Source organism: Erpetoichthys calabaricus, chromosome 8 (assembly GCF_900747795.2).
Source record: "Erpetoichthys calabaricus chromosome 8, fErpCal1.3, whole genome shotgun sequence".
Taxonomy (NCBI): Eukaryota; Metazoa; Chordata; class Cladistia; order Polypteriformes; family Polypteridae; genus Erpetoichthys; species Erpetoichthys calabaricus.
In genome coordinates, this window is record NC_041401.2 from 151,336,995 (window position 1) to 151,363,737 (window position 26,743).

A 26,743-nucleotide genomic window follows, 5' to 3' on the forward strand; every position below is an offset into this window, starting at 1 on the left:
ACATGCACTTACAATAACATAGAAATCAATATAAACAACATTAACATCATTATCATATGAGAATATGAAGTAATATATAAGAAGCACATTTCATATAAATATAAATTATTAAACAGTAAAATCTTCTTCTTTAATTTGCTACCGTGGCTATTTGTTTGTCTGTCCAGGATTTTAAATCACCTGTAGCTCGCAAACCGTTTCACCTATTGACTTGAAATCTGGTACACATATAGTACGTCACGTCTGCTATCCGCTTTATGGGTGATGATTGTATTACTCTTTTTATCTTTATTTTATTTTATTGTAGAATCAACTCCTATCTGCGCACACCAGGGCGGCCGTGGGCGGACGCATATGGTGTATTCACTCCATGTTATCGTGCATTGCGCTGTCACTGGTATTTTGATAAAAGAATTTGAACAACATATAAGAAGCGTATAAATTATTAAACAGTAAAACATTAACATTTAAGAAGTAAAGTTACATTAAGTACTACTGCAGTGCCTTCGGGTATACCTCATTTTTTATTTGCCCATTACATGCTTAAATGTATACATTTTTTGGTGTACCTACCCAAGAACACGCGACATATAACCGAGTGTGGGAGAAGCATGGATTTTAAACACGCGTTGAGTTCATCTGCTGGTCTCCCTCGTGGAATAACTGGTAATGTTTGACTAAAATCTACAGCGAGTAAAACGACATTACCTCCTTTTTTTTTTTTTTACTATCTCTGAGATCTTGCTTTTTTCGGTTCAAGGCTTCATAAGCTCTTTTATGTTCCATGGTGTACTTATCCCAAACCATCATCTTTGAATGTTGCAAGACTTTCGCCTTGTATGTAGATCGACGTGCCCTCTTTTAATTGCGAGAAGCAGATATATATAGCCAAATTCTCGCGCTTCGTTGCGGCGAAGTACTGCTTTTAATTTTTTATTAAGAAGAAAAGAAAACCTTTTTAAACGGATCGAAAATATACCAATAACAATTTGTTAAGGATCTGATTTTTTGTGAAGCTCCCTTTTCACAGCTGTCGCACTACGGCGTGTGTTTCATTTATTTGACAGTATGTAGATCGTGGTAATTACATTCATGGCATTCGTTTTCTGAATCACAATCAGATTGTATGGATGGTTACTTGCCAGGTCACGCTTGTGGTTTGTCAGCAAGTCGCCTTACGTCCGCCACGTGCCCTCTTTCTGTTATTTTTTGTTCTTCGCGGTTTGCGGCTCTTCCTTCATTTCTCCCTACTGCGTTTTTTTATCTCGCGAATATGTTATTGCAATCCGCAGCAGGAGCGTTTCTATAAAGTTAATTTAAACGTATGTTTTACACCGTGCTTTGTTTCCCTTATGAAGATGCTTGTATGGTTCACTCGCTCGCTTCTTATTGTTTCGCTCCCTTCTCAATTGTTTAATGAATTTTTTGTTCTTCGCTGTTTGCGGCGCCAGAGTTGAAGCCCCTAAAGTTGCGGTCAGCAAGTCGGCTAACATCCGCCATGTTTCAGTTGCGAGAAGCAGATCATAGAATGGTTTTAATAGTTTACTTTCAAATAATGCAAAGAGTATGCGACACGTGTTTCTCCCTAATTCTGGACTCATCAGGCGTACACACTCACTGCATCCGCTCTCGGAAATCGATTCTCGAACGTCAGCGCCAGAGGTGAAGCCCCTAACGTTGCGCTACGCCGTGTGGTTCGTTTATACCTCGTGTCTTCTCATTAAACTTTTATCTCGCGAATATGTTATTGCAATCCACAGCGGGAGCGTTTCTATAAACTTAATTTAAACTTACGTTTTACACCGTGCTTTTTTATAATTTAAGCTATTTTAGCACAAGACAGCAAAATAGCAAAATCTGGAAAAATTAAGGAGTTTGAATAGTTTCTGAATCTGTTGTATATTAAGATGGTACTCCACATTTGGGCTATAGAAACTAACATTACATTGGCTTTCTTAATCTCCTCTTAGTCTGGAAGTAGTTAGTAGTTTAAGTCTACTTCCACTTTTATCACTTCCAGAGTGTACAACCCTCTTATTTCAGATGTACACTGATTATGTCATTGCTGTTTCATTAGCATATTGCAATTCTAATTAAAGCTTATTTAAAATTCAACTTCAGTTTCTTATTAGGGTCAGGAGAAGGTAGTCCCTTCATCCATATTAAAATAACTCCCAAGATAAAGGAACTTTTAAGAAAAAGTTTTTTTCTTTTTGCTGAAACCCACATCCGCATACACATCAGTTTTTGCTTTTTACTTTTATCCTATTAGACTACAGTTGATATTCATGCACAGTATGTAACCATTTTTTGCAGAGCACCAAAACTAACCTAGAAGACCCAGTGGTAAAGAATGCATTCCCTGTTGAATTTGAAATGGTTTATGCTGATGATGTTAGGGAATTTGGAGAAGAATGTTTAATAGACCTGGAAACAACCAATAAGAAACTCATGCAGCAGCTGGAGAAACTGCAGAAGAAATATTCGATTTCTACAGGTAAGAAACATACAACAGGGTTTTTTTTCTATTATTAGTTATGACATTAAATATATACTGACACCATAGTGGCGGGTTTGCTGTCAACTGGGGTTAGAAGAGCATAGTATATGTATAAGAAGAACAAAAAAAGAAGAGAAAGTCTAACATTATTAGCTTAACTTCAAACATTTACAATGCTCTCAAATCTGCCTAATCTAATTCAGGGTATATGGGGGTCTGAGCCTATATACTGTAGGCGTCAAAGCAGTACCATAACATTTTAAAAAATAAGAGTACTATTACAATTTTTACTCTATGTTAAATAATGCAGCTGACAACATGAGATACAAAGGAGACCCTTCTTTATTGGGTTACCTTGCAGTATACACTACCAAGTTAACTAGCACACACATCATTGTACTGCAGCCTAATAAGACACATTATATCACACACAGAGGGAATGTCAAAATAATAGTTGCCTCATATAAAACATTACAAGAACCAGACCTAGAGAGGGTGCCAGTTCATGATTGAAATCAGTCAAATACACACAAACGGCTAGTTTGGAATTCACATTTAAACTAATTTGCATGCCCTTGGGATGTGGGAGCAAAATGCAATACCCATAAAAAAGCACACGCAACACTGGAAGACTACGTAAACTCTGGACATTGTATACTAGATTGAGAATGCAGTGCATACATCTTGCTACATTAGCTCCTGCAGTTTAAACTTTTCTTCACAATTCAACCCAAAATCCTATTAAGAGCTAAAATCATATAAAACAGTGTACCACATTATGAACAATATCCAGGTTTTGTAGAATTCTGTTATCAACAAAAATGTGCTTTCAGTTCCATTACTTTAGACATGGTCGGTAGAATTGTCAGCATTCTGTCTGTTACTGGTAATACTACATATTGCAGGCACTTTATACCAGATAAGATCATTAGTTAACAATTTACTGGTATACAGAAGACTACATTATACAATACCATAGTAAATTTTTTTTTTCAATAAAAAACAGTATTACACTTAACAAGATGTTCAATGAAAGGGTTTATTTGCAACTGTAATCTGTAATACCTTCCAAGCATCTGAGTGCCTGGAATTTGCATTGACTCTCAGACACCATTACCCATCCAAAATAAGCTTGGCCATCCCGATCTAAACAGTCTTCATTTCGTTTTAGGAAGTGGTGTACTGAATTACTATCACATTCAATTTATTTTCATTGGGTCAGGATTCTTCATGAGTTAAACATGCCTTTTAAGGTGTTTTTATAAATTTGATTTCTTTAATATTTACATTATTTATTGTTTCATTTTATGTTGCCTTCATATTGATGATGTCATGCTGCATTTAATGTTCCTTTTCTTATCTAAGAATGGTTTCTTGATGCAACGTTTTGTTTTGCACATGTCAATAGGTAATGTGGGTTATGTATACAGTAATTTTGCTTGTACTTAAAAATAAAGGAAAAACATCTTCAAAAATAATTTATAAAAGACTGTTCGTAGAATTTTATATTTCTGATTAAGCACTGTAGGCAATGATTTCTGGCTTGTCTTTCAAATGAAAGTCAGGCAATCATTTGAAATTGCTTTTCCTAGATGATGATTTTTGTTTAACATATTCAACTTTGGCCACTTTAGGAACATTTTACTACCAATTCACCTTTTCTCAAGAAAAGACGCTCTCCCGGGCCATATATTGTGTCTGAACACATAATGCACAAAGTATGTTGAGTTGAGACTTGTAATAGCTTTCATATAGGAGACCATGTCTTCAGTATCCAGCAGATCTCGACTAGCAGCAGTTCCAGAGTCCCCATCCAGTGAGCACCACTTTGCATTGACGCCAAAACGTTATATTCTGGCAACTTTCTTATTGCCTTTCCATGCACTGAGAATATTAAAGTTTCATCTTTTATGTGTGTTTTATATCCTACCATGTATGTCATTCCCAGCTCATTATTTAGCAATAAGTGTGTATTTTTCTTCACTTGTGGAGAACGTCTTCCCCGTTCCCACGAACCCACAACACAGTCCAAATGCACAAGTACAATAGTCCTCTTTTCCTTCTCTTTCTCTCTTTTCTCCTCCACTCCTCCTCGGCAAACTTCGTCCACCTTCCACCAGACTCACCGAGTACTGTCAGCTGGCCCCTTATATAAGGCACCCGTAAGTGCTTCAGGTGCTCGTTGCCCCACTTCTGGCAGCACTTCCGGGTGTGGCAGAAGAACTGCCCACACAGGCTCAGGAACAGCTGCAGCACCCCCTGGCGGCACCTGCAGATCCCAACAAGGCTGTAAACAACTCCACCTCCTATGAAGCCTGGCAGAAGTCCGAGGCACCACTGTAACCCATGGGGGCTGCCATCTAGCATCCCGGAGGAGGTAACACTCTGACCAGGCTTGCTCCCCCGATCCTTCCAGCGAGGAGGTGACCCGGCCAGGTAAGAATCCTGGCCATTTGTGACATCAGGTATGGCATTGTGCAAGAGGAGTATTGTCTTTGTGTGATGGGATTTTGGAAAGATGCTTGAACTTTGTGTTTGCTGTGTGAAATATCCATCAGAAGGAACCTTGGCTTTGTTCAAATTATATGGGGAACAGTCTGAAAACCAATACATAGACGGTCTATGTAAGCCTAATGCCTCTTATTGATTGAGTTTATTGCGTTACAAGAGGTGCTAAGGACACCTATAAAGTTACATTACCTTACACTGTAGCAATAGACTAAGGTCATTTTATGTGGTCTCCATATATGGGGCTCTATGGAGGACAGGACCAATGAGTATGATATAAGGCAGCATTTATTAAACATTCTTTTACCCAATTTTGCCCTTCTTAGCTACCATTCCTCGTTGAATGCCTGGATATATGGTGGATGGGGGGAATTGGGGGGATGAGGGATTTAGGGGATGGGTAATCAAGGACGATTGTTAATACAATGTAAATTGTTAAACCAACCCACAACAAACCCACCACTGCCTGCTTCACAAACTATCCATGACCCTTTTACATTAAATGCAACAGTAACTGTTGATATTTATTATCAGATCAGATAAGTTTAGGGAGCATGCACACAATGAAACAGCTCAGGATCCTGGTTGGCAAACCCCAAGACAGTCACATGGTCCAGTCCCACCCAGCAGAAATGACCACCTATCTGCTGCAGCCAAGTGTTACATGGGCGCCCTCATGGCCTGGTGTAGCCACTTGGGTGCTCAACAATGAGGAGTTGGATCACCCTTGGGGAATCGCGCCACATGGCCATAGTGCTGTAACTGACGCTCCCTCACAATGCAGGTAACGTGCCTTATTTGGGACTCTGTGAGCAACTCCTCATTTGACACAAAGTCAAACCAAAAATTCTCCGAAGAGACACAATATCCAAGAAGTCTAGTCTTCATCTCAGGTCATCTCAGGTCTCACAGCCATATAGCACAACAGGAAGCACCATGACTGTAAAGACTTGGACCTTCGTCTTTTTGCACAGATATCTTGGGATGCTGTGGGGCATCTGTTGGTGAAGAAATATTCACTGATCTTGACTTTGCTGGATAAGCTGTGATCTTTGTTGAGTCAATGGAGGCTCTCGAGAGACTGATCGAGGAGTCTGAGTGTCTGGGCTTGTGAGTGTCCTGCATAAAAACAAAGATCCAGGCCTTTAATGACCTCTTGGGCACATCCATCGGCAGTGTGTCTGTTTGTGAAGAGAATGTCGACCAAAACCAGAGGTTACTTACGTCGTCAGTGACATTCATTACATTCAGCGACTCCTATGAAATCAGTAGATGGATTGGGAGAGCATGAGGGGTCATTAGGTTGCTGGAATGGGGTGTGTGGCACTCCCAATATATATTTATTATAAATGTATTTTATTTTAGGATTTATATGGTAAGAAGAAATATCTGGAATATGTTTATAGTTGCATGTCTTTCTTATCACGAATAATTGTGGGGGGGCTGAGCTTAGAGCTTAATTTGTGGTGGACCTAGAAAATAAAATGGCTCTTTAATCTTCTGAGTCTGATAAGACCAGTGCTCTCTTGTACAAAATTTTCTTATGCTTGGAAACATGCATAAGCAATTTCTTACACAAAAGTCAATATTTATAAAATACAAACTTGGGGTGAAAACAGGCTTAAAATTATGGAATATTTTCACCATCCATAAATCCAATGCAGACTTATTTGGTGTTGGCATTTTACAGACTCCAGGCAGCAGGAGAATGAACTGAACAGAAGTTGGCATTTCCTTGCACATCTCAATAATGCATCAGTCACATTATGATTTACCTCCATCCATCTCTCCATCCATCCATCCATCTATCTGTCAATCCCATTCTTATCCCCAGTTGTTCTAAATCAGGAACAGGGATTGTGTGCTTTCTTTATGATTATCTCTAATGTTGGCTCACATTCAGCACACTACTTCAAGAAGACAGCTCTAGGATGTCTAAATCAGCTTATAAGTCAGTTAGCATTACATAAAATGATAGAAATACCATTAACGATATTTAAATGACGGAAAAGTTTGTGTTTTTAAGTTTGTTTGTCTATATATTTTAATTGTGGCAAAAAAAATCACTTTCTTATTTTAAGATTGTATAAAATTTATGCATCGTGTAATGTTCAGATGTGACTTAGTTAACTGATTTGAAAGTTGGAGGGTTTCCTATTATTTATTTATTTATTTTATCAATAGATATCATAGTATTGTTTCTTAAATATTTTGCTACAGTGTGACATGTGACAGATACTTGCTCAGACTGCTACACTGCTGTTTGTATAGGCCGGCATAACCATAGCCATGTACACTATGGTTTAATTGCTCATGCTGACTATGGAGGATATGTTTGCCAACAGGAGTGTCTTTTGAGATTGTAAAAGAGGAAAATACTGAATACAACAACTTTAAATAACCCATCTCAAGCTAAATCTGAAACAGTGAACTAACATCCATCCATCCATCCATCTATTTTCCAACCCGCTGAATCCGAACACAGGGTCACGGGGGTCTGCTGAAGCCAATCCCAGCCAACACAGGGTGCAAGGCAGGGAACCAATCCTACCCCCCGCAGGACACACACACACACACACACCAAGCACACACTAGAGCTAATTTAGAATCGCCAATCGACCTAACCTGCATGTCTTTGGACTGTAGGAGGAAACCGGAGTACCCGGAAGAAACCCACACAGACACGGGGAGAACATGCAAAGTCCACGCAGGGAGGACCCGGGAAGTAAACTCAGGTCTCCTAACTGTAAGGCAGCAGCGCTACCACTGCGCCACCGTGCCACCCCGTGAACTAACATGTAATTGAAATTGTTCAGAGTATTTCTCTATCTGTTTTTAGGATTGACAACACGCAAATGAAATTTGCTTTTGGCAGGACATATTATAGCATTTATTGGTCCATCTATCCTCTAAACAGGCTTATCTAAGGCAGGGTTTGGGGGCAGCTGGAGCCTATCCCAGCAAGCAATGGGTGCACACAGGAACAGCCTCTGGACAGGGCGCCAGCACACACACATACAGATACATTAGGGGATACTTTAGCATCACCAGCTCACCTAACCTGGAAAATTGGAGGAAACTCATCTAGAGACCCACATGCAAACTCCATGCAGGGAGCATCCAGGGCATGAGACTCATTACTATGAGATAGCAGAGCTAGTGCTGCATCACCATGCACCTAATTCATTGGTTAACATATTTACCTTAATTGTGGCCTTGCAAACTGAGGAAAAATAGCCTTTATTTGAGATTTGTTTTAGTAACATAGTGCATCTCGTTTAGGGAAGTTTCATATTCTACTGTATGTTCTGCGACATCACTCAGGAACTTGACCAAATTTATATGGTGATTAGGTGATGAATATTAAGAAAAGGAATTTTTAAGCCATACATAGTTACTGGTGGGAGGTGATGGAGGTGGCTAAAACAACATTTATTTATATAGCACATTTTCATACAAAAAGTAGCTCAAAGTGCTTTACATAATGAAGAGAAGAAAAGTAAAAGACAAAATAAGAAATTAAAATAAGACAACATTAGTTAACATAGAAAGGAGTAAGGTCCGATGGCCAGGGTGGACAGAAAAAAACAAAAAAAAAAAACTCCAGAAGGCTGGAGAAAAAAATAAAATCTGTAGGGGTTCCAGGCCACGAGACCGCCCAGTCCCCTCTGGGCATTCTACCTAACATAAATGAAATAGTCCTCTTTGTAGTTCGGGTTTTTCACGGAGTCACTTGATGCTGATGGTCATACAGACTTCTGGCTTTTAATCCATCCATTATTTTTGGAACATCATGGTGCTTTGGGTAGATGGTGGTGGCGCACGCCACCACCAACAGGACACCGGAAAAGGAAACAGAAGAGAGAGTAGGGGTTAGTACAGATTTTGAATGAATAGTTATTATAATGAATTTGATATACAGAGTATCAGGAGTAAATTACAGTGAAGTTATGAGGAGGCCATGTTAAAATAATGTGTTTTCAGTAGTTTTTTAAAGTGCTCCACTGTATTAGCCTGACGAATTCCTACTGGCAGGCTATTCCAGATTTTAGGTGCATAACAGCAGAAGGCCGCCTCACCACTTCTTTTAAGTTTTGCTCTTGGAATTCTAAGGAGACACTCAGTTGAGGATCTGAGGTTACAATTTGGAATATAAGGTGTCAGACATTCCGATATATAAGCCGGGGCGAGATTATTTAAAGCTTTATAAACCATAAGCAGAATTTTAAAGTCAATTCTGAATGACACAGGTAACCAGTGTAGTGACATCAAAACTGGAGAAATGTGTTCGGATTTTCTTTTCCTGGTAAGGATTCTAGCAGCTGCATTCTGCACTAGTTGCAAACGATTGATGTCTTTTTTGGGTAGACCTGAGAGGAGTGCGTTAGAGTAATCTAGCCGACTGAAAACAAACGCATGAACTAATTTCTCTGCATCTTTTTATGATATAAGAGGTCTAACTTTTGCTATGTTTCTTAGGTGAAAAAATGCTGTCCTAGTGATCTGATTAATATGCGATTTAAAATTCAGATTACAATCAACGGTTACCCCTAAGCTTTTTACCTTCTATTTGACTTTTAATCCTAATGCATCCAGTTTATTTCTTATAGCCTCATTGTATCCATTATTGCCAATCACTAAGATTTCGGTTTTTTCTTTATTTAATTTGAGAAAGTTACTATTCATCCATTCTGAGATACAAGTTAGACATTGTGTTAGCGAATCAAGAGATTTGGGGTCATCAGGTGCTATTGATAAATACAGCTGTGTGTCATCAGCATAGCTGTGGTAGCTCACGTTGTGCCCTGAGATAATCTGACCTAATGGAAGCATGTAGATTGAGAAGAGCAGTGGACCCAGGATAGAGCCTTGTGGAACACCATATAGAATATCATGTGTCTTTGAGTTATAATTACCACAACTAACAAAGAATTTTCTCCCTGCCAGGTAGGATTCAAACCAATTTAAGACACTGCCAGAGAGGCCCACCCATTGACTAAGGCGATTCTTAAGAATATTATGATCAATGGTGTCAAATGCGGCACTCAGATCTAAGAGGATGAGAACAGATAAATGGCCTCTGTCTGCATTTACCCGCAAGTCATTTACTACTTTAACGAGTGCAGTTTCTGTGCTGTGATTTGTTCTAAAACCTGACTGAAATTTATCAAGAATAGCATGTTTATTGAGGTGCTCATTTAACTGTATAATGACTGCCTTCTCTAGAATTTTACTTAAGAAAGGCAGGTTAGAGATGGGTCTATAATTTTCAAGAGCAGAGGGATCGAGATTATTTTTCTTAAGTAGGGGTTTAACTACCGCAGTCTTAAGACAGTCTGGGAAGACCCCAATATCTAATGACGAATTTACTATGTCAAGAACATTATCAATAAGCACGCCCGATACTTCTTTGAAAAAATTTGTTGGTATTGGGTCAAGGGCACAGGTGGAGGGTTTCATTTGAGAAATTATTTTATGTAAATCTATCCTAGTGAAAGACTTTAATTTGTTTATTATGGGGTACTGGGGTTTAGGAGGATCCTTAGTGTTGGGGAGATATACTATGTTATTTCTAATATCATTAATTTTTTGATTGAAAAATACAGCGATAGCCTCACAGGTTTTACTGGAAGTACTTAGGAGGCATTCCTTTGAGTTACCTGGGTTTAACAGATGATCAATTGTCGAAAATAAGACTCTGGGATTACTAGCATTGTTATTTATAATCTTAGAGAAATAGCAGCGCCTCTCAAGACGGACTGTGTTATTGTATTCTGTTATTTTAACTTTTAATATTTCATAGTCAATAGTTAGTTTAGTTTTCCTCCATTTACGCTCAGCTCTACGGCATGTTCTTTTTAAATCAGACACTCTTTGGGTCTTCCATGGTATAACAATGCTAGAAGATTTTTTAACTGTCTTTTCAGGTGCAACTAAGTCAACAGCAGCCCTCACTTTAGTATTAAATCTTTCCACCTTACTATTTACATTATCCTCGCTATTATAGATGGCACTATAAACGGACTGATTATAGTTTTAATACATTGTTCATCTAAAGTAGTAACTTTAATTAAATTATTGGTGTTTGTGCCGTATTGCCTAGATTTTCTATGTGCATTAAGATTGGTTATTACAGTATTTATGTTGTGCACTTTTATGGAAGATTTTATTAAACAATTATCATGACCAAGCACAGGAGTGGCATTTCGGAAGGGGTTAAAAGCAGAGATAGATAGTCAAGATAAACGAATTACCTTGGATATGTTTTCAGAGATTACCCAGGCGCCGAAGCTGTTCGGATGCAGGCCATCTCGCTTGAAAAAACGCGGTCTTTCCCAAAAGAGGTCCCAGTTGTTGATGAACCCAATGTCTTGATTCTTGCAGAAGCCCTGCAGCCAGTTGTTTAAACCAAGCAGACGACTGTAGTACTCGTTTGATCGTCTGACGAGAGGGAGTGGACCCGAGATGAATATCTTTGCCGATGGGGTCCTCTCCTTTGTGTCTTTAATTAATGCAGTGAAGTCTGCCTTGAGGATCTCGGACTGTCTTTGCCTTATGTCGTTTACACCAGCATGTAAAACAATTGTTCCAACTGCCCTGTTCTTGTAGATCGCCGGCGCACGTCTCATCACATCTCGGACATGAGCACCGGGAAAACAAGAAACAAAAGATTTTCTATTAGGGCAAGTGATATTGAGGTTCCTAACAATAGAATCACCTACCACTATTACATCACCAGGAGCTGAAGGCAAACTGGGGACGCTTAGAGGGTCAAACCGGTTCTGCGTTACGATGCTTGCCTGTGCCGATGGAGGTGTTCTGGCCTTGAACCCCCGCCTGCATTGCTGAAATACACTGAGGTCATCATCGGTGTTGCTCCTACAAGGCGCGGGGGTGAAGGTGACTTGAGCGGCACAACGCGGGGTTGATGTTACGCTGATACCAGATGGCGAGGACGGTTTATCCAACAGTCGAGCCTTCAGATCTCTGAGGTATCTTCGTCTGGACAGAAGTTTCTGAATCTGTTCATCGAGTGCCTGGAGTTCCTCGACTACAATTTCAACGCAATTCACCTCACTATCGGCCGTTGTCCGCTTCTGTTTCTGCTTCCGCTTCCACTTCGTGCCCTAGGAAGAATGAGAGAGAGAGAGATAGGTTAGGTGAGTGCACGAACATATACAGTACATTTAACTTGATTTGAGATGTAAAAAGGAACTTGGTGTGAGACCTATCATACATATAGTTTTACAAATCAATTTTTTTTGTGCTGTAGGAATTTTTGTTGATTAATAATCACTAAGACAGCCATCCAGGGTGATGCCATAATAATGTGGGATTAATCCAGTAAATTAGCAAGGCTCCTACTTTATTTACCTTACCTTTCTCTGTTGTAAGAGACAGGTCTCCAGCCTTTAGGCTTATGTCAGTGTAACTGAGGCACACTTGTTTTAAGAAACAGAATAATACAATTTATTGATAAACACATGGATTAAACAAATATGATAACTGCATATGTTGACATACAAGTCTGGACACAGACAGACTCGACAGACAAACATATAAGATATATTCTGGATGTTTACTGGTATTTGCAGTTCTACTTGATCTTGGCAAAGATCAATAGTTTTATGATACTAATTCTTTATGGATGATGTCTGATGTTGTGTGGAATTGTTGCTTTATTGTTGCTCTGGGTTCATGTGGGGGATTCTTCATTCGTTGGAGTGCACTCTTTCTCTTTGCTGCATGATCCTTGTCAGTACTGTGCTGCTGTCATGCCTTCTGCGGTCTTTTGCAACTTCTTAGGGAAAAGACATTGCTTATTCTGGCCAAAGAGATTATATGCTGAAGTTCTATTCCTGAAGTAATGGCTGCTCCTAAGCAGACGGAGCTCAGTACTTAGCTTGGCAGACTAGACCTCTGCTCTGAGGTTCACAAAGAGAAAGGTTTGTTGGCTTCAGCTAACCAGGCAAGAGGCTTATAGCTTTTATGTTCTGATATTAGGATTCAGATGTTTTCAGTCAGTTTGGAGAGTTCCCTATCCCTGAGAGAATCCTCAGGGAGTTCATTGAGTGTCCAGCAAATATCCCAGCGAGAGAAAGAGAGAAAGAAAGATTCTTCAGGATGGTGCAGTGAAGTTTAAAGAAAGGTTGAACATTCTGCTGATTGGATTAAAGTCACTTCCAATAACAAAATGAGTATCTTCTAATAGGTTGTTTCTTCTGTCCATCTTAGTTGTCATCCCTTCAATTACACTGCACAACAATTTTTTTGAAAAGTCTTGCTTCCTGAGAAGTCTATTTTGATTGTGACAGGTACCAACTGGGTATGCACAAATAATAATACATTTTATTTATTTGTTGGCGCCTTTCTAAAGGTATCCGTCAATAAGGGCGCGCACAAAAAGGCGACCTCAATTGGGCGCGGTGAATAAAAGCGCACATAAATAAAAGCGATCTTCAAAAGGGCAACCTTAATTGAGCGCCGAATAACTGCGCGCGTAAATAAAGGCAAGCTTCAAAAGGGCGACCTCAATTGAGCGCCAAATAACTGCGCGCATAAATAAAGGAGTGCTTCAAAAGGGTGACGTCAATTGGGCGCAGCGAATAAAGGCAAACGCAGCAAAATTATTACAGAAAATTTATTAGATAAAGGCAATGATTGAATGTATAAAAAGGTGAAAGCAAGAATATTAAAACATCCAATTAATTAATGCATGAACTTCTAACGAACTACTTCTAACGAACTATTTCTAAAGCTCTCTATATTTCGTTGTTTTCAAAATTACAGAAAATTAGATTAAGGCAATGACTGAACATATTTCGTTGTTTTCAAAATTACAGAAAATTAGATTAAGGCAATGACTGAATGTATAAAAAGGTGAAAGCAAGTTACACTTGAAGCTGTAGATTATGTGCAATGCCACGTAGATATTCGAGATGCGGTCTATTAGCATAATCAAGGACAATTAATTTAATTCGCTCCGAAGTGTCTCTGTAGGTCTTCCTTGGCTTTGGAATAGGCTGACCTGCAACGAGCTGTTCAAGACGCAGCTCAGTAAGGCTCTGCTCTTTCTTAAAGCCTTCGATCAATCTCCAGATACTTGGATGACACGCTCCCAGCAAAGATGAAAACGCCCGGTGCCATCCTTCAACGGAATTATTGGTCTTTGGGAGATCGTTGATCGCTCGGTCATATACATTCCAAAGGCAGATGGGGAAGATCAGTTCGTGACGTAGATTGCGTCGTGATGGGCGTCCGATTCATGTGTCTTCGAAGTAACCAAGCAGGTCGCTGATGTCTTTGTAATTGTTGACAAAGAAAGGCGTGTCCATCAGCTCTTCAAAGACGTCGACAACATCATCCGGGGCAACGAAAGCCAGTACAGCCAAATGATGAAGACTTAGAGCGAATTCAGCATCAGTCGTATATCGCTGAACGATATCCGGTGTCTGCTGCATCCGACGCCACAGACACTGACTGAAGTGGAAGAAGCATCCTTGATGAGTTGCACGTGGGAACATCGTGTTGAACGCCAGAATACTGGCCTGCTCGAAATCTGTAACAATTGTCTTAGGATCCAACCGTTGACAGATGTTTTTCAGTTCAGTAAGTACTCGAATGTAACTACTTGAACTCTTGTCACTCATGAGCACGTAAACAAGAGGAAGCGTTGTTTCGTACTTTATCCCATGAATCATGTAGATTTGCTGGAACAAAAGAGGTGCAGATTTGAAAGTTCCGTCACATAACCAGGCTTCACATTCGGCAAGGACCTGCAGATTCCTCTGCGTTGAAAAGACTAAGAATCGGTGGTTTCCTGGTCCACTGTCATATCAAAGAAATTGCTCACCTGCAGTAGTCGTAGAATGTCCAACAGGTATAGTCAAGTTGTCCAGACTAGTTGAGTTTGACATTGCTGCCTCGTTGACACGCCGAACGCGACGGACAGTTTGTTTAAGGTGACGAAAAACAGGAAGTTGTCCAACGACCGCTGATGACAGACCTTGGGTTGCTGTAGCCACGAGTTCCTGCGGTCCGTCAGTAGAAGAAGTTGCTCGTTGTTTCATGTCCACTATTGCTTTCCTTGTTTCGATCTTCGTCACATCTGGAACATGGTTGTGCGTAGATGGTCTCTTGACGAATAATCCATTTTTGCTATGACAGCGAGACGAACATTTTCCAATCCTATATTCAGTGCATTTCCAGATGTGTTTCCCATTGATAGTTTTCTCCTTTCTGAATGTATAGCCTTCGACTACGAGTAGATCTGCACCTTTGTTGCTCTTCACATATTCCAGAGCCATTTGAAATAAATTATCTACGAACGCCTTTATTTGCCGTGCTCAATTGAGGTCACCTTTCTGAAGCGCTCCTTTATTTACGCGCGCATTTATTCGGCGCTCAATTGAGGTCGCCCTTTTGAAGCTCGCCTATATTTACGGGCGCCTTTATTCGGCACTCAATTGAGGTCGCCCTTTTGAAGGTCGCGTTTATTTACGTGCGCCTTTATTCTCCGCGCCCAATTGAGGTCGCCCTTTTGAAGGTCGCCTTTTTGTGCGCGACCTTATTGAATAGAACCCTTTCTAAACACTAAGGACACCGAACAATAGACAAAACACAGATTATAAACAAAACTAAAATACAAAAATTAAAATCAGACAGAGTGTTCCCTTAAGAGGCATTAGCTCTCTGGAAATGTGTTCTTTTCAATTGCGGCGTTTTAATTAACCTGAATTTAAATAATTATAAATTAAAAAGGTATTATCCCCCCCAGCATGCAATATGACGGTTACAAGATTACATGAGAAGTATAAGGATAATTTAGCTCACTTTACTGACGGTTTCACGCGGTATTACAAACGGGAAGCTTATGACAGACTCTATCAAGCATGTGGGAGTCTTGACCTACGCAGTCTGCCATCTTTCGTCGCCACACTGAAAGGATTTTCCGGACGGAGGACATAATCTTCTGCCCATCAGCTTCAAAGTGTGTTGGCCATAGGTCCATCCTTATATACTGGTTGCTCCACGTGCAGGCTCCTTCTCTGGATCCAAACAAGGACAGGAAAGGACTCAAACCCCTCCTACAAAAATACAGGAATAGCACAATGCCTACATGCATTTCTCATTCTCCCAACAAGGAAAGAGGATTTTGTGCTGACAGAAGACAGAAATATACTAGTCTGTCTTTAGGCTGACTATTCAATTCTCCAGTTGTCTTTGGCTCTCTAGTCCTGTGCTTGGCTCGGCAATTCTAAATGCTGATGCTAAGCCCCTGCGTACCATACTTGGTCTGCCTGTATGAATGAGTTCATAACAGTGGGCACAGAGAACAGTGACATTAAACTCAAATCTCTGACCAAATCGTTCAATTCGTACTGTGTTATCAGATGTTGATCGCCTGATGAGCACGGTTCAAAACCCGGGTCAATGTCACTGTCAGTACCCTGCATTGCAGTTTCTTCATCTGGTTCATCTAAGGTCCAATCCTCTGGTGGTTTCGGAATTGGAAGACTGTCGTCATGTGGCACAAGTCTCATTGCTGAAGGCAAATTAGGATATTCAACTGACTTCTTGTTTTTGGCAGAGAAACCAGACACATTAGTAAAACAGAAGTAACATCAGAACAGTATACGGCATCATCTTTCGAGTGCCTCTGAGCCAGGCTCTCAGACTGACAGCACATGTTGCACAGCAAATGTGAGGTGCCCATTCCTTGTCTTGATCACCAATTTTGCAGCCAAAATACAGATGATAAGCTTTTTTCACGAGAGCAGTCATCCAACATCTCTGAGGCGCAAGTGTATATTCGCCACAGATATAGCAGAATGTATCGCGGCTGTTACAACATTGACGAGACATATCACCGACACCAAAATGACTATAGCATCAAGCTTACTTACTGTTATATTGCTACAGATACCATACTTTACTGTACTGATACTATACGTACACACTATCTACTGCATATTAACCAAATGAGCAGAATCGGTGTATGTAAGCCACCTTTATAGCATGCTGAGACAGCGTCAAGCTTGTTCACACCTGCCCAGGCATGCCCAGGATGTCAACTTCCACAGAACAGCATCCAAACTGGCCTGATTCCATGCCTGGACATGCCCAGGCTACAGAAACCATTGTTGATAAGTCACTTACGGGAGCGAAAATGTTTGGATATCTCTCTATTATAAAAAAAAATCCTGGGAGAGAAAGACTAGGGAGACAAGATGTGATCTTCACGTGAAGATCATGGAGGACACTTAAAAGACCCACGAGACGAAAGAGATTGGCCACGGAGCATCTCGCCGGGACCTTAAACATGAGACTTTGTGCCAAGAGATTGACCCAGGACCGTCTTGCGGGGACACAGAACATGAGATTCTTGTAAGACACGCCCTACTTACAACCAATATAAATAAGACCATGGGCAGCAAAACACTCAGTCGTGCCAAAGCTTTGAGCAAACACAGATCCAGGGCTCTCAGAGCATTTAAAGCGCATAAAGACAATTCGTTATAGATGAAATGTCGACGACTAAGCGAAGAAGAAAGAGCAGCGCGGAGAAAAGAGACTCAAAAGTGTTGGAGAGAAAAAAATGCAAAAAAGAAAAAGAATAATCTAGGTGCAAATTTAGAAAATAAGGAAAGTAATAATCTGCCCGGAACAAGTGGAATTGAAAAAAAAGCACGTTCAATCGGGCTCAGAATTAAAAGACAAAGTAGAACTTCATAAAGACATTCAATTACGTTGGCGCTATACACATGCAGAGCAGGTTAGAGATTATGAAAGCAGTGGAATTCGAAAGGGTAAAAAAAAACGATGGCGCGATACACATGCAGAGAAAGGTAAAGAATATGAAAGTAGGAAAATTCAAAAGTATTGTAGCGTCCCAGGCAGGTTGAAGCCTTTTTTTTCTGAGTGACTGTTATGTTCGATTGAGGGAGGGCGGAGTACAGCACAGAAGACTGACAGTGGGGTATTGATTGATGCGGTAAGGGGGGGGGGGGTGGATGGAGGGGTTGAACAGGGTGCTAGAAAGTTGTGTTTGGGGTTACAAAGTCTGCGTTCTTTTTCTTGATTGTTCAAGTAAAACTTTTGTGAGACTTTACTACGTCTGTCTGTTTTTTATTTACTTCTTCTGTTTTCCAGCTGGATGCGGAGGTCGCTACAGTATCAAAAAAAGATAGTAAAGATCGCAGTAGCACAAACAAAAGGAAATTATTACTCGAAAAAAGGGAAAACAATCATCACGGACCAGGTGTAATTGAAAAAATAGCAGGACAAAGTGAGGTCAGAAATTAAAGACAAAGAGTATAAAACAAAGTAAAACGTCATAAAAAGGTTAAAAAACAATGAGCAGGTTAGAGATAATGAAAACAGTGGAATTCAAAATACCCAAAAAAAAACGTAGACGCGAAACACATGCAGAGCAAGATACAGAATATGAAAGCAGAAAAAAACGACAGTGTCAAAACAAAGAAAGTAGACACCGCATTAGCGCAAACAAAGAGAAATTATTACTCGGAGAAATAATGAAAAGGTGAATAGAGATCAAATATATGGACATAGGTGATATGTCTGAAGTATGTAAATATTGTAAGGCTTTGAAGTTTAAGTCAAAGAATTTCAAAAACGGGGTGTACCTCACATGCATTTATTGGTTACTTTACAAAAAAATTAACTGCTAATGATATAGATCGCTTTGTCTGTGCTGAAATTCCAAACAGAGAAACCTATCCTGAATTATGGTACAAAGTCATTAAACACATGTCTCACGGACCTCATTTAAAAGATTCAGTATGTTGGGACTCTAAATTCCAAATATTGTTTTTAAAGAAGTTCTGAAATAAAAGTGAAACTAATGAAATAGCAACAATTCAAAGAAAAAAAAATCTTAAAAGTGTGTATCTGGAAAACCAAACACGGGGGTTGGCGAGCGAAGCGAGCAGGGGGCAAAGCCCCCTAGTAAATATAAGAAAAAATAATTTCTCTGAAACGGTTCGTGATCAGCACCCAAAAATCTATAAGACACACCCAACAGTGTTCAAGAAGCAACAACTTTGTTGTGCAGTATTATAAGTCTTTGTCCTTCCTTGACTCTATTTCACGCCTTCTGGCTCAAGAGGTCTGCAGAGGAGCCTCTGGAGAGATGTCAGATCATCTCTGATTTACACCTTTGTTATCAGATGAAGTCCAGGCTGATCCTGGTACAAGCTGGAGCTCAGTCACTTAGTTTGGAATGCAAGTGGGAGTTTTGTGGAGCTGGATGCCTGCGTCCCTGTTAAATCTGCTTTCTTAACAGGCCTAGTGTACCACGAAAGTAATGCTCACATTGTCCTACAGTGCATATGCAGTTTTTGCCTTTCTAGTGTATGTAAAATTTTTATATTGAATCTAAGCAAAGTTTTACACATGAGATCCATGGACTATAATAAAGTGAGTCAGCAGTGAGGGAGATTAAGTGGCACCACTAGACTACACTGCCTGCACAACTGCCATTACTTACAGGCTAGACCAACATCAAAATGTAAACAGATGGCTTAATAAAATCTATTCTCATGGGGTACTTTTGCATTTCCTATGCTTAACAAATGCACAAACACACACACACACACACACACACACACACACACACACACACACACACAGAATTCAACCATACCCATCCTAAGGTGGTGATTAATAGTAATTCCTGTACAGCCTATCACTCCTCAGTACTCCATTTGCAGACTAACTAGCTTTGGCCTAACCAGACCAGACAGGGGTGCACAGTTGTCACCCAGACTTTGAAGGTTGACACACTGTGGCTACTGAAATTGGTGCATTAACTCTTAATGTACTGTTCACTACTACAGGGATCCCACCTCAGACACTAATGTAGCTGTCTATGCACAACAGGAGGCCATTATGATGATGTGCAGACAAAGTATAGAAAATTAAAGAAGGGCAATGTTTATTAATATAGGATAATTGCAAAAAAAAATAATAATAGCCATAAATATTATAAATAAAGTAATAAATAATAATAGTCTGGTTGTAAAGTCCTAAATACAGCCTTGTTCTAAAGTCAAAAAGCTTAAGCAGTTCTCTCTGAAAGGATAAGTAAGCTGAAGAACGAGCTTCAAAAAAGTGTCTGTCTATGCAGGAAAGCAAAAGAAGAGAGAAAAACCTTGTCTTTTAGGCAGTTCATCTTTATTTAGATGTCAGGCTGGTACTGTACATTGACAGCTTCTTTGATGTACTTGTTTCTAATGCTCACCCTCAGGTGCTCCATGTTCTTCGCTCTGGACTCTGTGATATTATGTTAGGATAATTGTCTAACTACTCTGATGTTGGACAGCTTGTCCCAAAAGCTTTAATCATAAAAATATGTGCAAGCAACTTATCTCATCAGGACTGTTTACCTTTCCTTGGAATGGATAGTTCCACCTATTATTTGAGTCATAAATTGACTGGTCATTCTAACCAAAGATTAAATGTAAGTTATACACTTAGCAAAATAGTGATTTTGTCTGACCAGGACACCAAACATTACACAAATCAACTTTCTGAGAACATATAAAAAATAAATACTCTGAGTCCTGAAGAAATAATTTATAGGAAACATTTTTATAAATTTCAGGACTTTCTGAAGCAGAAGAGAAATAGCAGATGTGAAACTAAATGAATCCACAATACACAATACCTTACTAACCTTGTTAAAACTGAAACTATTTGTATACTTAGGAAATACATCTCAAAGCCATAACAGCTCCATCCAAAGTTGGTTTCAGCTTTGCTGGGCAAGGCACTGGCCCTTAAGTCGCTGTACTAGACTAAGCAGAGTGAATGAAAAGATGGATGTGTCATGTCTCTTTTGGTGGTCACTCTACTCTCTTTAAGTAGTGGTGCTTTTCAAAGAAATGTGTATGTCTGAACACCATGGGAGCTGACTCTTCCTGTTCCATATATCCATTTACTCAGTTTTCTAAATCAAATATCAAGATCATTGGGAGCAGAGGCCTATACTGCACTATGCAGCTAACATCTTCCCTTATTGCTTCATTGTAGAGCACACTTTTATAAACATACCCTCACTCATTCCATCAATTTAAAGCCATCAGATTGAAGTACCGAGAGGTGAACTCAGATGGACTCAGGGTGGACACGCAAACTCCATACAGATGGTGAGCAGGCAGGGGTTTAAACTCTGGTCCCTGAAGGACTTCCCTGTCTTTATATTTTTCCCATATACAATTTTTAAACAGGAATTATCTAGCAATAAAAAGCATTATTTATTGTATTGACTGTAATACACTATGTAACATGTAAACATGTAAGCTGTTTCTAACATTTTCATACTTTATACGCTAGACCAGTTTCTTAAATGTTCCAATTTTTAATGATAAGAAAGACATTCAACTCTAAAGAAGATATGTCTTCTCAGCATATACAGTCATATGTCTGGGAACCCCTCTTAATTCTTTGGATTTTTGTTTATCTTTGGCTGAGCTTTCAAAGTAGAAACTTCTTTTTAATATATGACATGCTTTATGGAAACAGTAGTATTTCAGCAGTGACATTAAGTTTATTGCATTAACAGAAAATATGCAATATACATCAGAACAAAATTAGACAGGTGCATAAATTTGGGCGCCCCAACAGAGATATTACATCAACACTTAGTTGAGCCTCCTTTTGCAAATATAACAGCCTGTAGATACCTCCTATAGCCTTTGATGAGTGTCTGGATTCTGGATGGAAGTATTTTTGACCATTCTTCCATTCAAAATCTCTCCAGTTCAGTTAAATTTGATGGCTGCCGAGCATGGACAGCCTGCTTCAAATCATACCATATATTTTTGATGATATTCAAGTCAGGGGGCTGTGATGGCCATTCCAGAACATTGTACTTCTCCCTCTGCATGAATGACTTTGTAGATTTCGAACTGTGTTTTGGGTCATTGTCTTGTTGGAATATCTAATCCCTGCGTAACTTCAGCTTTGTGACTGATGCTTGAACATCCTGAAGAATTTGTTGATATTGGGTTGAATTCATCCAACCCTCGACTTTAACAAGGGCCCCAGTCCCAGAACTAGCCACACAGCCTCACAGCATGATGGAACCTCCACCAAATTTGACAGTAGGTAGCAGGTGTTTTTCTTGGAATGTGGTGTTCTTCTTCCGCCATGCAAAGCGCTTTTTGTTATGACCAAATAACTCAATTTTTGTCTCATCAGTCCAAAGCACTTCGTTCCAAAATGAATCTTGCTTGCCTAAATGAGCATTTGCATAAAACAAGCGACTCTGTTTGTGGCGTGAGTGCAGAAAGGGCTTCTTTCTCATCACCCTGCCATACAGATGTTGTTTGTGCAAATTGCACTGAATTGTAGAATGATGTACAGATACACCATCTGCTGTAAGATGTTCTTGCAGGTCTTTGGAGGTGATCTGTGGGTTGTCTGTAACCATTCTCACAATCCTGCACATATGCCGCTCCTGTATTTTTGTTGGCCTGCCAGACCTGAGTTTAACAGCAACTGTGCCTCTGGCCTTCCATTTCCTGATTACATTCCTTACAGTTGAAACTGACAGTTTAAACCTCTGAGATACCTTTTTGTAGCCTTCCCCTAAACCATGATACTGAACAATCTTTGTTTTCAGATCTTTGAGAGTTGCTTTGAGGATCCCATGCTGTCACTCTTCAGAGGAGAGTCAAAGGGAAGCACAACTTGACCACCTTAAATACCTTTTCTCATGATTGGACAAACCTGTCTATGAAGTTCAAGGCTTAATGAGCTAATCCAACCAATTTGGTGTTGCAAGTAATCAGTATTGAGCAGTTACATGCATTCAAATCAGCCAAATTACAAGGGTACCCATATTTTTGCACAGCCAGTTTTTCACATTTGATTTAATTTCATACAACTAAATACTGCTTCACTAAAAATCTTTGTTCGGAAAATACCCCAGTACTCAGATGTTCCTAGGAAATGAAAGACATACCACTGTTATCTTTTTTGTTCAAAGTAGAGTAAATTGTTTTGCAGGCTAAGAGAGGGGTTCCCAAACTTTTTCATATGACTGTAAATCATAGGGTGGAGTGGTGGCTCAGAGGCTAGGGGTGTGTGCTGGCAATCGGAAGGTTGCCGGTTCGAATCCCATAAATGCCAGAAGTGACTCTTCTCTGTTGGGCCCTTGAGCAAGGCCCTTAACCTGCAGTTGCTTCGTCCTGGGTATGACGTTAACCTGCATCCAGCTCTGCAAGAAGGTCCTCCAGCTTACAGGGAAAACGTGGGGGTGGGTGGCAGAATTGGCACTCCAGCCACCGCAAAAAATCTCACACAGCACACTAGTACTGAGGTGTCACCCGCTGCATTCGGGTCCCAATCCCAATGGATTGGAGTGTGGTGGATGCGGCAATGCGCTATCAGTGCATGCTCCCAACCTCCTCCTCCTCCTCATATAAATCATACAATAAAATACATTCATAACAGAACACCCTATATCATGGTAAACTATGGGTTTAAACTGTGGGTAGCGGGTTCCTGCTTTCTCATCTAAGAATGGGCCTTGAAGACACATGAAGGATAAGATTGGGTCACGACAAAAGAGGTTTGAGGAACACTCCACTAGATTATTGAGTTGCTTCCTCGCCAAATTAATAATCTGAAAGAAGCTAAAGTCAAGAGAAACTACTCCACCTCGATGGACATAATTTCTGGCTTGCCTTTTATTTAAGTTAAACATTTGATTTGTCTATCATTTATTATTAATTTAAGGTGAACAGAGACTTTACCCATGAATTGACTTCCCACATTTACAGCTTAATAGAGGTTCCTAAATATTGCCACATATCTAGGATTTCTGGAATCCAGTAATGCTTTTCTTGGCAGGATTTTGTACAGCTGTAATTGTTTTTTTCTTTTAGGTAGACTTAATACCTTTCTAAATCAAGAAAATGTAACATTTTAACATTGTGAGATGAAATATGCAGAGTGTTTTTTCTTTATCATACCAGGCACAGTAAGTTCACTTAAGAGAGAACTTTTCCGGCTTGAGTCAGAATTGCAGAAATGCACATTGGATCGAGAGAATTTAGAGAAGCAACTGAAGGGCAAACAGACACAGATCTGCTCCATGGCCATGAAGGTAAAATGGACTTTTTAGCACATTTTCCCATAGGTGTTACTTTGAGGACTGTGTTTAGCATCATCGGTACTACAATGAAATCAAACTGTAGAGTGAATGGAGCAGTTTTTCAACTATGTCCCACTGAAATAATAATATATGCTAACTAGAAGGCTGTAAGTAACTTTGAATGTGTGTCTTGTATAATAAAAACACATTATCATAATAGCACATTTCACAACACATTACAGTTAAGAATTTCTATTATTTTCTGTCTTTTAACAGCATGTCTAAATAAATGATTTGTTGCATACTCCTCTACAACAGTTTTTGAAATTTTGAACATTAAGTTTTAACAACACAGTTAAACACAAAAAATTGCTTTCTCAAAAACAAAATGCATTTGTAACTTTAACAACACATTTTCCCTGAAACACCAACAAGATTCAGCACCCAAAACAGGAGAGATGCTGAAGCAAATGGCAGAATAACATCATAACCTGCACAAGTCAGGCTAACAAAGTCCTCATCGCTGCATGTAAGATTCAGCCAAACCCTTGCGGAAAAATAAATAAATAAAGTGAAAGTAGATGCAACTGCCCTAAAAATACAATACATGAGGTTATTTATCTTCCGATAAAAGAATAAAGCTTGATTTTCTTTTTTTTGTCATCTTTTTATTCCTCTACAATGTTTTGGTTTATTTTTTAATTCTTCCAGTGATTTTAAAGCATTCATTCATCAAAATGGGACAAAACTGATGTCAGAAAATGATGTTAGTCTGTGAATTGGATTTGCAAATTTCATTTTGTGCGGTACTCACTAAATATTTGTCAGTTGAACGGAGTACCTTGTTTCAGGATAGGCAGTTCACCATTAGACTGGTTGTCCATAAATCATTTTCAGTTAAGTGTTGCTTTGTCATGATTTTGACTCTCTTAGCCTCAAAGTGCTGTGGTGCCTTGTCAGAGGAAAGTGTGCTTCATCTGGAGGGCTGTGAAGGTTTATTATTTTCTGTTTTGTTTTCATTAGTGGAGTCTGAATGCCATCAGAGGTTTCCATCTGTTTATTCACAAACTCAACAGAGTGTGCTGCATTCCCAGCTAATAAGTGTTGTGTAGCTGTGTGAAAAGTGCGCAAAATTACACAAAAGGAAGCCTTAAGCAAGGGATGTAAAGCAAAGCCAAAATTCTAAATGTAATACATTTAAGTGAAAGCAGTGGCGTAGCTACTGGTCCACCCCGGGCAGCACATTTTTGGGAGCGGCATTATTGGCCAAAAGGCTCAGTACAATTCATGTGTAAGTAGCAGGGTTCAGAAAAGTAAAATTCTCGAATTTTTATCCACAAATGCTTCAAAAATAATTTTCAGACTGTCCTTCTGTGATGGCATCAGACACAGCAGTTTAAATTTATGAGGCAATAACAAAAATAAACCTAAACATTACACCAATAATAATTTCTAGGAAGATAAACATCTAATTTGCAATTTATAATTTCATTTCGTTATCAATCCAAATGCGTTCTTGGTCTATGCAGATAACATTCCCACCTATCACTTGTACAGTACACTGGTTCTGGTTTTCGCAGCATAATTATATTAAACTAATAATTAGAACACGGCCTTTCAGTGCGTCTATACTATATTCTTGTCTAGCTGATGCTTATAAATAATTATATGTGAAAAATTATTGCTGTTTCTCTATATATGAATAAATCTATGCAAAATTTATCTTAATTTTCCATTTAAATATGTTAACATGCCCTGCAGTGGGCTGCCACCCTGCCCGGGGTTTGTTTCCTGCCTTGCGCCCTGTGTTGGCTGGGATTGGCTCCAGCAGACCCCGTGACCCTGTAGTTAGGATATAGCGGGTTGGATAATGGATGGATGGATGGATAGGTTAACATATTCAGATATGTTGGAGGGCAGCAAATTGAAGCACCGCCCCGCCCCAAGTGGCACAAACTCCAGCTATGCCACTGAGTGTAAGGCAACAAAAACAGCAATGTAATTCTTAAATTAAATACATTATTTATATATTGAGAACCAGAATAAAATTATAAATACCAACATGAAAGTAAACTACAGAACAGAATGACGACCACATTAAATGAGCAGAACAAAGAAAACACAAAGAAATCTTAAAATGTGCAATTAATGATCAACTCTGTGTTTAAAGTTGCCTGCATTTCTCTGTTATTTGATTTACAGCTGCAGTTATCTTATTAGTTTTCTAGATTACGAGATAACCGGAAAAATGAAGATCTGGCAGCAGAACTAAAAAAGGAATGGGCTGTTCAAACACATGTAAGATGAATTGATGGTCCTCTTAATGTCCACTTAATTCAATATCTCAAAGTTTGAAATACAAATATTTAATGCTTCACTTTAATGCAATTAATAATTACCTCTATTTGTGGGGTTTGTTCTAGTAACAGAACTATTGTCCTTATAATTGTATAATTGTATTGTCATTTTTAAAAAGTGTAGCGCAGCAGGCACAGATCGGACCATTGTGACTGCACATGACTTATGCCCCTTTCAAGATGGGCTTCTGCCTTTTGCCTAATGTGGCCCCAGAGAGCCTGAAAAAAAAATAAGCAAAGCAGAAAGGGGAAGGA

The 26,743-nt window shown here is 39.4% G+C and overlaps 1 protein-coding gene across 3 annotated transcripts in view; it reads left to right on the forward strand.

Moving 5' to 3' along the window:
- LOC114656173 (coiled-coil domain-containing protein 27-like) overlaps positions 1 to 26,743 on the forward strand; it is a 60,675-nt gene that overhangs the window by 21,608 nt on the left and 12,324 nt on the right. For all 3 annotated transcript variants that reach the window (XM_028807611.2, XM_051930526.1, XM_051930525.1), the window contains 3 exons: positions 2,317 to 2,497; positions 24,013 to 24,143; positions 26,352 to 26,429. In XM_028807611.2, coding sequence (XP_028663444.2) covers positions 2,317 to 2,497; positions 24,013 to 24,143; positions 26,352 to 26,429 — 390 coding nt within the window. The remainder of the gene's footprint in view (positions 1 to 2,316; positions 2,498 to 24,012; positions 24,144 to 26,351; positions 26,430 to 26,743) is intronic.